Here is a 13,357-nt window from a genome sequence, read left to right on the forward strand (position 1 = left end):
TTCTAGCGACCAAACAGTAAATGTGTGGATGAGCAGAGGGCAGATGAACACATCCTCCCTAATGTTTCCGCAGAGGCCTGGCACCTGGGGTCTACGGGCTCCTGATGTGACAGGGGGCAGAGAGTGCAGAGCAGGGTTTGCCAGCACAACTGGCTCACTGGATGGCACTTTGAGAGAAGGCGGGGCACGTAAGGGTGGGGAAGGCTTTGGGAATGTGAGGGTCCTGGGGTGGAATCCCAAACTGATTGTCGGTCTCTCTCCTTCTCCAAGTCCTTACAGATATAACGATTTTTGCTGATGTGGATCCTGCAGAGGCTGCCCTTGCATTGCTTGTGGTAGCGGAGGTGGGCTGACAACGGAAATGGCAGCAAGTCCAACACAGGCTGGAGGCGGCATGCTATTTTCTGAGGGCCACCGCACACCCTGAAGGCCCTGCCACCCAACATGCTGACGAGGGAGCCAGAAGGGTAGGCCAGTGATGGCCCAAGTTGTAACAGGTGTTGTTAGTCATTCAATGAACTGATGGACACCATGTGCCACAGAAGACTGCGTCTCAGCAGAGAGACAGTGCGGCACCTGTGCCACCTCCTCGCAGACCTGGCACCCCATGAAGGAGGAGGACACCCACTCCCGGTGGCCGTGAGGGTCACTGCAGCTCTGAACCTTTGGACGTTTGGATGTTTTTGATGCTGCGCTGGAAAGCTGGAACCAGTACGTACAACGGATGCGTTACTATTGCCGCAGCATGGTTCAATTCCCGTACCAGCCACCCCGAACTGGCGCCGGAATGTGGCGACTAGGGGCTTTTCACAGTAACTTCATTGAAGCCTACTTGTGACAATAAGCGATTTTCATTTTCATTTTTCAGTTCACCGAAAACGAGCGCCGGGGGGTCTTTTTTCTCACCGCCTGCGGCCCGCATACGTTTGGGGTGATTAGGAGCCTTACGTACCCAGCTGCGCCGGACACCAAGGCGTTTGATGAACTTGTGAACTTAGTGGGGCAACATTTTAACCCAAACCTGTCAACGATAGTCCAGCGTTACCGGTTTAATACAGCTGAGAGGACCCCAGGAGAACCCCTGGCAGAGTTGCTATCCAGGCTACGCAGGATTGCGGAGTACTGTGACTATGGTGAGACCTTGTCAGAAATGTTACGCGACCGTTTGGTTTGCGGTATTAACAAAGCGGCCACCCAGAGAAAGTTGTTAGCTGAGCCAACATTGACTTTTCAACAGGCCATTCAAATAGTTTTGTCCCGAGAGAGCGCAGAACAGGGAGTGCAGGAGCTACAGGGAATGGAGGTGCACGCCTTGGGGCGCAACCCCTTCCATCCAAAAGCGTCTCCCCGCACCCTGCGGTACCTTGGGCGAGGCGACGTCCGGATCGACGCCAGTGGCCATCGGACATTCCTCCCCGAAGGGAGCCTTCTCCAGAACCAATGGATGAGGAGCCATGTCCGTGTTGGACTTGTGGGCGCTGACCCCGTCACGGACGCTGGTCCTGGGGGTGCCAGAGGTGCCGACGTTCCGTCAGAAACTGGGGCCAGCCCAGGAGCTGTACCTATCATTTGGATGAACCTACGGCGACTACTCCCGAGGATGTGGAGACGGAGGACGAGCGCCTGCAGCTGCATTGTGTGGCAGCTCTCTGTGTGGCCCCCATTAAGTTGACAATACGGGTCAATGGTCACCCGTTTGAGATGGAGTTGGACACTGGCGCTGCGGTCTCCGTGATCACCCAGAGGACATTCAACCGCATCAAGCAGGGGATACAGACCCTTACAATAACCGACACACAGGACAGGTTGGCCACCTACACCGGGGAACCATTGGACATTGCAGGAACTACGATGACCCCTGTTGTTTATGGACGCCAGGAGGGGCGTTTCCCACTTATCGTGGTGCGCGGCCATGGGCCCAGCCTGTTGGGTCAGGACTGGTTGCGCCTGCAGTGGCAGCACATCCTCCAAACAGGTTCTGGAGGATTGACTGAGGTGCGAGGATGGTACCCAGATGTATGCCAGCCCGATTTGGGGAAGATAAAGGGGGTCGTAGCCCGTATCCAAGTCAAACCAGGAGCCATGCTGCGCTATTTCCGGGTGCGCCCGGTGCCTTACGCCTTGCTCGAGAAGATAGAAGGGGAGCTCACTCGTTTGGAGACCTTGGGTGTTATCAGGCCCGTCCGTTTCGCTGATTGGGCAGCACCAATTGTACCTGTAATGAATCCAGATGCCACAGTTTGTTTGTGCAGCGACTATAAACGTACAGTAAATACGGCTTCCCGGCTCAACCGATATCCAATGCCTTGCATAGAGGATCTCTACGCAAAGCTTGCAGGCGGAATCTCGTTCACAAAATTAGATATGTGTCACGCCTACCTACAGTTGGAGCTGGACCCTGCCTCCCAGCCATATGTAACTATCAATACACACCGGGGCCTGTATGAATATACACGGTTGCCCTTTGGCGTATCCTCTTCCTGCGCTATTTTTCAACGCGTCATGGAGGGCATCTTGAGAGGTTTACCACATGTCGCTGTGTACTTAGACGACGTTTTGATTACAGGGACATCGGAGCAGGAAAATTTGGAGGCTGTCCTTAGACGCTTTTCAGAGGCTGGAGTCTGTTTACGTCGCACAAAGTGCATCTTTCAGGTGAAGGAAGTAGTCTACCTGGGTTATTGGGTGGACCGCGAAGGTTTGCACCCCGACACAGAGAAAGTGCGCACAATTGTGGGCAGCACGGTAGCATAGTGGATAGCCCAATTGCTTCACAGCTCCAGGGTCCCAGGTTCGATTCCCGGTTTGGGTCACTGTCTGTGCGGAGTCTGCACATCCTCCCCGTGTGTGCGGGGGTTTCCTCCGGGTGCTCCGGTTTCCTCCCACAGTCCAAAGATGTGCGGGTTAGGTGGACTGCCATGCTAAATTGCCCTTAGTGTCCAAAATTGCCCTTAGTGGGGTTAGGGTGGAGATGTTGACCTTGGGTAGGGTGCTCTTTCCAAGAGCCGGTGCAGACTCGATGGGTCGAATGGCCTCGTTCTGCAATGTAAATTCTATGATCTATGAATTCAACAGGCCCCCGCACCCGACTGACACTTTGCATCTTCGTTCTTTTGTCGGCTTCGTAAACTATTACGGGAAGTTCCTCCCCAATCTGGCAACTACGCTGGCCCCGTTGCACCTTCTGCTAAAGAAGATTCACACCTGGGTTTGGGGTCAGCCGCAAGAAACTGCTTTCCGGCGGGTAAAGCAAAAATTGTCGTTGTCTGGGTTACTAACCTACTATGATCCTGGAAAGCCTTTGCTCGTCACATGTGATGCATCCCCGTATGGTTTTGGGCCCGTCGTGTCCCACAAGATGGAGAACGGGGCCGAGCAGCCGATAGCTTTCGCCTCCCGCACATTGACTGCAGCGGAAAAAAAGTACGCACAGATTGCGAAGGAGGGCCTGGCAGTAGTCTTTGTGCTGAAACGCTTCCACCGCTATGTGTATGGCTGCCAATTGACTATCGTGACTGATCATAAGCCTCTGCTGGGACTTTTCCGAGAGGATAAGCCAATACCGCCCATTGCTTCCGCAGGATCCAGCGCTGGGCTTTGTTGCTCACTGCATACGAGTATTCTCTGGAGCACAAACCAGGAACGCAGATAGCGAATGCCGACGCACTGAGACGATTGCCTTTATCGACCGGCCCCATGTCGACCCCCACGCCTGGTGAGGTGGTTGCAACCCTAAATTTTATGGACTCCTTGCCTGTCACAGCATCACAGATCCGTGAGTGGACCCAGACGGAGCCAGTCCTGTCAAAGGTTCGGCACATAGTCCTGTATGGTGGGCAGCATAGACAGCTCCCAGGCGAGTTGTGGGCATTTTCCTCCAAGCTGTCAGAACATAGCATGGAAGGCGGTATCCTCTTGTGGGGGATGCGTGTGATTGTCCCGGAAAAAGGATAGGAGCTGATACTAAGGAATTTGCACAATGGGCATCCGGGTGTGACCAAAATGAAAAGGTTGGCCCGGAGTTATGTCTGGTGGCCAGGCCTTGACACTGACATTGAGAAGGTGGCCCAAAACTGCTCCATTTGCCAGGAGCATCAGAAGATTCCGCCGGCCGCATCCCTACATCACTGGGAATGGCCAGGGCGGCCTTGGGCGCGCTTGCATGCGGATTTTGCTGGCCCTTTTCAAGGATCCATGTTCCTTCTAGTAATCGATGCCCAGCCTAAATGGTTCGAGGTGCATAAGATGGTAGGCACAACGTCCTGCGCAACAATCGAGAAGATGCGTTTGTGTTTCATGTACGCACGGCCTCCCCAAGGTGCTGGTCACGGACAACGGCACTCCGTTCACAAGTGAGGAGTTTGCAAGGTTCATGAAGATGAACGGCATACGCCATATCCGCACCGCTCCATAAAGCCCGGCTTCCAATGGATTGGCGGAGCGCGCAGTGCAGACATTCAAGCAAAGCCTAAAGAAGGAGTCTTCCGGATCTATGGACACGAGACTGGCTCGTTTTTTGTTTTCATATAGGACCACTCCACATTCGGTGACTGGGGATGCTCCCGCAGAACTCCTAATGGGCCGGAGACTTCGCACCCGCCTTAGCATGGTTTTCCCGGACGTTGGCGCAAAAGTACTGATATGACCATCAATTCACACGAGACGATTAGTAGAAGTGAACAGTGGTTTTAATCAGCTAGATCTGTGCCTGCCTGCGTCTGCTCTGTACAGAGTGCCTGCTACAGGCTGCAGATTTATACACCACCACCGAGGGGGCGGAGCCACAGGCGTAGCCCACAAGGGCATCAACATAATACAATACATTGGTGAATTGTAGTAGCAATACGTTCACCACAAGTACGGCGCACTCAAGAATGGCAGGGGCATCGTTTTTCTCCGCATCGGCCGATTCGGCAGTTTGCGCCCGGTGATCCAGTGTTCGTTCGAAATTTTGCTGGTGGTGCCCAGTGGGTCCCTGGTGTTATCTTTCGCCGAACGGGCCCTATCTCTTACCAGGTGCAAGCCTAGGGCCGTCTCCAGCACAAGCATGTAGACCACGTTCGGTCCAGAAGACCATCTCTTCCCCGCCCCCGGAGCTAATTTCTACAGCCACAGAGACCAGACACAGTGGAGAGTATTTCTCACAATCTTCCTCTGGTGCCGCACTCAAAGCCTGCGCAGGTCGTTGCAGAACCGCGTGGAGATAGAGACACCGAGATGTCGGAGGCAGCGGACTCCGACTCCGAGATGGAGACACAGGACGCCTGAGAGGGGGAGTCCTCAGGCCCACGGGCCATGGATGTACAACCGTTACGCCGTTCATCAAGGAAGCGCCATTCTCCGTCTCGTTACACGCCGCCCGATCCAACACCTCATGCAAATGGTGTCCGGCCTGCGGCAAAACGAGTCCGACGCCCTCCTTTGGCAGGGTCTTCGGTGGACTTTGGGGGGTGGGCGGGATGTTAGAACCTGCCTGCTTACCACTGGCTGGGGACTAATGGCAATCCCACAATGCTTAGGGAGTATGAGCTTCCCCAATGAGGGGGCGGAGAAATCATTAGCAGATTCCCTGAATAAATAAAGCTGCCCAATCTGGAACCAGCTAGAGAGTGAGCAGCTAGGAAGTTGCTGCTGTTGTGTATGTGTCTATAAATATATATATATATATATATATATATATGATATTGTAAATAAATCTTATTTCTTTCTATCCTTCAACTCGTGCTGGATTCTTCGTGGCCCTCACAAAATTCACCAAATAAAATCCTGCTGTGGAAGGAGCAACATCAAAGTGCAAATCATAAAACTGGTTATTAAGAGTGAAAATATTTGCCGAATCTTTTCAAATCTGAGGAGTTTTCTGTTAAATGCTGAGGAAAACAAGCAGCCATTTTGTCCACTGCAAAGAGTATTTTTAGGAAAGTGCCATGATGGAAATCGATCTGTATTTGGATGCAAAGCAGGTTAATTTCTAGCATTACTTCAAACAACAAACTTTCTCATTGATGTAGATCAATCTCTAAAAAGTATATTTTTAGATACTTTTAAAAAAGTAAGTCAGCAATTTCCTGCTGCGTTTCCGCTCTTGTGATGGTAAATCTTCCGGAGTCATTGGGGGAATGGGTAAAAACAATAAAGCTTGGAAATGAGGGATTAGAGTGAAACGTGTCAGAGCTGACCTTGAATACTTCAAAAATGGAACTCTGGTATTGCTGGTGCCCAGATTGCTGATTTTTAACTGAGTTTTGACAATTTTGAACATCTGGGAAGACTGCCCAGTCATCCACCGTGTTCTTGCACAATGCAATGTCTGTTTGAAATTTTTACCATTCAAGCCAATCTGAACCAGCTGAGAACTCGAATTGAACATTTTAGGGAAAACTCCAAAGTATATAAGCTGGAAAGAGATAAATCCAAGGAAAATGTTTGACTAAAGAGGAACATATTTTTAAAAATGAGAACAGCTTTTTTTCTCCTTATTGTTCATTGATTTCAGACTTTGATGACAACAGACAGTAGAGTCCACAGGCTAACTGGTATGATAACCAGGGCAATTTAACTGCCTTTATGATCTTGCTTGTCCTTTCATTTCTAGTACAGCACAATCTACAGAACATAGCGGCATGGTAGTACAGTGGTTAGCACCTTTGTTTCACAGCTCTAGGGTCCCAGGTCCGATTCCGGCTTGGGTCACTGTCTGTGTGGAGTCTGCACATTCTCCCCGTGTCTGCGTGGGTTTCCTCCGGGTGCTCTGGTTTCCTCCCACAGTCCAGAAATGTGCAGGTTAGGTGGATTGGCCATGTTAAATTGCCCTTACTGTCCAAAAAGATTAGGTGGGGTTACTGAGTTACAGGGATACGGTGGAGGCCTGGACTTAAGTCTTTCCAAGGGCAGGTGCAGACTCGATGGGCCCAATGGCCTCCTTCTGCACTGTAAATTCTATGACTCTAATTCTATGAAAGTCACTGGAGCTTAAAAACATAACTTACCGTGACAATGGTGTAGTGATTAGGAAATGTGTTCGTCGGGTACATGGCTCTCATGTACTTGGAATGTGTTCCACAGGTCTCTGGAATAATCACAACATGTTTAATTCTATTTCTAAAAGGTCAAATAAAATTTCATTTCACTTCGGCTGTCGTCTCACAATGTAATCTCAGTTTATTTTGCTTTACATGGTAAAAAATCAATTGGTTGAGTTAGAAAGTGCAGCAACATGATAAATAAAGGTACTGAAATCATGGTTAACCACAAATGCAGCCTAAATCGGCAGGCTGGGACTAATCTGACACCAAAGCAAAGCAAAGTGAGACTCCTTGAGATGAAAAATTATTTTGTACTGACACTAAACTAAGTGAGAATGTGCAAAATGGATATGATGTAGAAACACTGCAGTTTGCAAAATGATTTAATCAGTCAACCTCAACCAGCTGTGAAATGCAAATGAAAACGTTGGAATTCCTCTAAACATTATGGCAAAATCTTAGGACTTACTGCTCAGCTTTGCTGCTATCAGCTTAATACTCAGTACTAATTATAGATTAATTCTGGACAATGCAAGTAAAAAATAAAGTTATTTCCACATTTTGGGGAAAAATGTGTTTTGCAGGTGAGTGAAGTATTATATCTAGGCTACTGCGGAAGTCAAAGTCATTAATAATAGTAATTGCTTATTGTCACAAGTAGGCTTCAATGAAGTTCCTGTAAAAAGCCCCCAATCGCCACATTACGGCGCCTGTTCGGGGAGGCCGGTACGGGAATTGAACCCGCGCTGCTGGCCTTGTTCTGCATTACAAGCCAGCTGTTTAGCCCACTGTGCTAAACCAGCCCCTAGAGAAGCTCCAATCTCAAGAAATGCCACAGAATTGAATGGCACGATCCAATGGCCACACTGCGCCCAAAAAACAGCTCACTGTGGCACAGCGTAGCCGAAAGAAGCCGGGAAACAACGTTCCCGGGATCTACCCACTCGCAACGCCCCACGAGATCTAACGTGATCTTGCGAGACACTGCGATGTAAATCCCACCCATTGTGGGCGGGATCACATTTTAGCAAATCTGCATGTTAGAACGAGACAGCTAGTTTCACTTTAATATGCAGATTCCCGAGGTACCCGAGACATTGGGATCTATCCCAATTGCTTTTGGAGACCTCGGGCAAGCGCTATTCAGCACTCGTCCCCACAAATAGGGATCATGGCACTCGTGGGGTCACCCAGGGGATCAGAGGCCTCCAGGTGCATGTCATGGCACTACTATGGTGCCTGGAAACACTTCAGCTGGCAGGGGCACTGCCAGGGTGCCAAGTTGGCACTGTCAAGGTGCCAAGCTGGCATTTTTTGTGCGGTGTTTATTGGGTTAGGGGTGCCCTGCTTAGGTGTTGGGGAGTGCAGGGGAGCTGGGAACCTTCCCATAATGCATTGGGGCTTGGGGTTTCAGGGGTCACATTGGGGGCCTCAGAGATCAGAATGCCATCCTGATCTCTTGCGATATTGAGGAGTTCCGGCGAGCGGAGTTCCTTGGTATAGAAAAAGGGGCGATATGCGGCCTTGGCCACGCGTTTCCCACTGAGGCCCTTTATATTTTTTTAAGAATGCAGAGGACCTAATTAATTTTTTCCAATTAAGGAGCAATTTAGTGTTGCCAATCCACCTACCCTGCACATCTTTGGGTTGTGGGGATGAGACCCACGCAGACATGGGGAGAATGTGCAAACTCCGCACGGACAGTGACCCGGGGTTGGGATCGAACCCAGGTCCTCAGCGCGGTGAGGCAGCAGTGCTAACCACTGCACCACCATGCTGCTCAAAGAGGCCCTTTATTTAACGTGAGTGGCGTTGTATAGACATGTGTTTCTTGGTGCTGCGAGCGCTGGGAAACTTGCAGCTAAACGCGCTCACCATGGGACTTTGTTCCCATTTAGTTTAATCGTGCCTGAAATCTTTCCTGAGACTAGTCAATTATTGTGGGATGTTTATCCTGAACTTGGTTTCCTTGCTGTCACCATTACATCTGCTATTAAAAAAAGAATGGAAATGGTGTTGGGAGGTACCAGAAGAGGCATTTGAAAGAATCAAATATTATAATTCAATGCATTGGCTCATTACGATCCCAAGAAGGAGACATGCGATGTCTCTCCTTATGGAGTCAGGGCGGTATGTCTCACATGTCTCGCATTGTTGAAAGGATGGAAAAGGAAGACCTATTGCAATGCATCCAGGACTCTTTTGGGTGCAGAGTGGAGATACTCGCAAATTGAGCAGACTTGGCGGTCATATTTGATGTCATAAATGTTATCAGTGGTGGGGGTATAGCTCAGTGGTAGAGCATTTGACTGCAGATAAATGTCATCAGTACATCTATGGCAGGTATTTTGTGATAGTGACAGACCATACGTCTTCATCAGGCCTTTTTAAAGATGATAGGATAATCGCTCCTATTGCCTCCGACTGGATACAGCATTGGGCCTTGTTATTGCTAGCCAATGAATATTCCTTCGAGAGTCACCTTGGATCACGAATAGTCAATGCTGATGCCTTGAGTCGTCTCCCGCTGCCCACAAGCCTGGTTCCTTTTCCTGCATTGAAGCGGTCATGATAGCCTTGAATTTCTTAGAAATCCTACCGGTATTGGCAAAGAGAATTGAGGCTTGGAGACAACAGGTCCCAAAACTGAAACACAGGATCCTGAGGGGGGGGAACCCGAGGACAACTCTCTGATGACATGAAGCCATATCGTGCTAAATGATAAGAACATACTGTTGAGGATGGTATAATCCTGTGGGGATTCTGGTACTTGTTCCCTGCCCAGTGAAGCGCCAAATTTGAATGGAGTTACATAACGGCCACACTGGGAGTTCTATAATGCAGGTGCTCACCAGGAGCTACATTTGATGGCCCAGGCTCAACACGGAGAGCCAGAAACTCCCCCCTTTGGCCTTCCTACACCCATGTGGCCAGGTCGGCCATGGGTGTGGATGCATGTAGAATTCACCGGGTCTTTTTTGGGTTCTATGTTCCAGAGCTTGGTGGATGCATATTCCAAGTGGATGGAGGTACACAATTGAGAAACTTCAACAGAGCTTGAGTAGATATGGCATGTTGGAAGTCTTAGTCTCTGACACAGCCTTCACTAGTGGGGAGTTCCAGGCTTTCATGATATTAAATGGCATCAAGCACATTAAGACAGCACCATATCATGGTACAATGGTTTTGTATAATGAGCAGTGCAGACCTTCAAAATGGTATGAAGAAGCAGCCAGTCGCATGTATAAAAACTAGGTTGACACAATTCTTATTTGGTTACAGTACCACTCCCCATACCATGACAGGAATCACCCCAGTGGAAATATTGATGGACCGATGGCTTTGCACCGGTTAAGCTTGTTATTTCCGAATTTGGTGAGGTGTCCCAACAGGAAAATCAAAAAAGAAATCACAATGCCATAAGTTCCAAGAGAGTGTTTAAGACCAGTGGCACAGTCTACATATAGAATTTTAGAGATAGCTTCAGTTGGATCCCAGGAGTCATATTAGAAAAAGTGTGGCCTGTCAAAGATTAAAGTTCTGAGGAAGTACGTGAACCACCTCAGAAGTAGGGGCCCTTCCCCCATTGTGACCTCATCTGGGTCGTCTCTGGTGCATGGTTCCGCCCAGAGGGGACCCTATATCTGCCCATAGAGGATCTATAGCTGTCCATAGAGGAGCTTATGCCCTCCCATAGAGAACCCTCTCTTCCAATTGTAAGGACTCAGGTTCAGATATGGAAGCCGAGGAATTGGGGGTTCCACGGTAGCCAATCCCGAAGAAGAAGCAAAGTCAGTGACCTTCAGGTGCTCCCTGCGAAGTGAAGATCACCGATCTGCTTCACACCAGCCGATCTGTCTCCGTCTGCCACAGACCCGAGGCCGAGTGTAAAGAGGTGGAGGAGACCTCCTCGCCATAGAAGCATCGAGGGTGAAATGGTCTTGGGGGTGGAGATGTTATGACGACCACAAAGGCCACAGGGGATCGTTGATAGAGTTCCTCTATTGAGTGGGCAGAGGCTCGCCCAAAAGGAACTATTCAACAGGAGTTTAAAACCTGCAGCCCGGACCGGGACTGGCATTTAATAATAATAATAATAATAATACTCTTTATTGTCACAAGTAGGCTTACATTAACACTGCAATGAAGCTACTGTGGAAAGCCCGTAGTCGCCACATTCCGGCACCTGTTCGGGTACACTGAGGGAGAATTCAGAATGTCCAAATTACCTAATAGCATGTCTTGCAGGACTTATAGGAGGAACCCGGAGGAAATCCACACAGACACAGGGAGAACGTGTAGATTCCATACAGACAGTGAGCCAAGCAGGAATCGAACCTGGGACTCTGGCACTGTGAAGCAACAGTGCTACATGCCGCCCATTTTCCGGTGGTCCCTGGGATGGGACGCGGACATTGTATGCTGCGACTATTTTTGTTGTCCAAATAAACTAGAGTTTTTATGACACCTGGCTTTGGCGGTGTTATTACATTATTAATTGCTTTCAATTATATAACTATGCTTTTACTTCTTAATGAATTTTATTTGTGATGGAGTACTGTGAGAAGAGTTTCATATTGCTGAGGCTTATATTGAACATTTAAAAATAAAGACACACCCACACACAGGCATGTCAGAGCCCTGAGGTGGTGGTTTACCACAAACACTTTGGGTGGAATTTTCCAAAGAAATGGTAAAGTTTTTTTTAATTCATCCATGGGACGTGGGTGTCGCAGGCTGTGCCAGCATTTATTGCCCATCCCTAATTGTTAACAGTTAAGAGTCAACTACATCCTTCTGGGTCTGGAGTCACATATAGGCCAGACCAGGTAAGAATGGCAGATTTCCTCCTCTAAAGGACATTAGTGAACTAGATGGGTTTTTACGACAATCGGCAATGGTTTCATGATCATCACTAGACTTTTAATTCCAGATTTGTTTTTTTATTGAATTCAAATTTCACCATCTGCAGTGGCAGGATTTGAACCTGGGACCCCAAAGTACTCTGAGTCATGGATTATTCGTCCAGTGACAATTCAGTTACAATACCACTAGGCCATTGCCTCCGCTTTGATTGCTGCAGCCATAGATTGCTGCTGACACAGAAACATAACACTTGGGACAAGGCAGCCGATGATATACCACTGCGGTGACTGCATTAACTCAGCCGGTGGAGTACACTCCCCAAAATGACATTCAGCAGTTAAAATTAGGGATCCTGGGCTGCATTTATCCCAACCCTACTATGGAGGCAGACACTTGACGCTTGGCTGCCTGATATCGAGATGTCTCCTTTTATACACAACCAGGGCAGCCCTGGTCCTACCGAAGTCCAACATGATCAGGGAACACAAATCCCTCAAAGGAGCCATTGCTAATGAGAACACGGTAAACTATGCCAGAACTGGGCTTTCTTTAAGCAACAGTTTGAAGTTTTTATTTCTGCCTCTACGCTTGTAAATGCATCAGACGAACGTAAAATAGCACTCCTACTAAATTTGGCTGGACCGCAAGCATTGGAGCTCGTTGATTCATTTGACGTCAGTGCAGAAGAGGATGAAAATAAATATAGCATGGTGCTACAGAGATTACAAATCTTCAAAAAAATTCAATGAACGCTACATATTTAAAAAACGGCTGCAGTTCAGAGGAGAGTCTGTAGATTCATTCATCACAGCTCGAAAGCTGCGAGCGCAGTCTGATAATGTTTCCACAGCCTCCGAGTCTATGATGTGAGATAAAGTTGTGTTCGGAATAAACAATGAACGGTTGCGCAAGAAAAAGTAAGACCGGTTTTGTCGATTGAAGGCGCTATTAATATGTACAAGGCCAGCGAACAGGCATTGAGTGAATATGCCAAATTCATGGCTAAGGAAAAGAGCGAGAAATCAGGAAACGTGGCGGACGATATTAATGCTGGGTCGCAGAAGAGAAAACTGCATACAACGGCCGGTGGCCATTTTGAAAGTGTCGTCATGAGCGCGATGACATATACATGCTGTGGACACGCCCACAGTCAAAACACTTGTCCAGCGAAAGGGAAACAATGGTCCAATTGTGGCAGACTGAACCACTTTGCAGCACAGTATCGTTTCTCAGCAACTGTTCCACTAACCAAATTTAAATGGTATTATAGTGATTGCAGACAGATCCAAAGTGTATAGAGTGCAGAGAAAAAAATCCAACATTGTAGCGGATAGAGAGGATTGCTAGCCATATTCACTTTCGGATGCTTCACTTTCATAATAGAAGCTATCACTAGGATTGATTTACTGGATTGGAAGGAAAGACCAGTAAAAGCACTCTCAAAGACAATTAAGGAGTGGACTCTC

The 13,357-nt window shown here is 48.5% G+C and overlaps 1 protein-coding gene across 1 annotated transcript in view; it reads right to left on the reverse strand.

Moving 5' to 3' along the window:
- Positions 1–13,357, reverse strand: part of LOC140410712 (ectonucleotide pyrophosphatase/phosphodiesterase family member 3-like) — a 249,137-nt gene that overhangs the window by 152,075 nt on the left and 83,705 nt on the right. The window contains exon 7 of the mRNA XM_072499153.1: positions 6,990–7,069. Coding sequence (XP_072355254.1) covers positions 6,990–7,069 — 80 coding nt within the window. The remainder of the gene's footprint in view (positions 1–6,989; positions 7,070–13,357) is intronic.

The sequence above is a fragment of the Scyliorhinus torazame genome, chromosome 4 (assembly GCF_047496885.1).
Source record: "Scyliorhinus torazame isolate Kashiwa2021f chromosome 4, sScyTor2.1, whole genome shotgun sequence".
Lineage (NCBI taxonomy): Eukaryota > Metazoa > Chordata > Chondrichthyes > Carcharhiniformes > Scyliorhinidae > Scyliorhinus > Scyliorhinus torazame.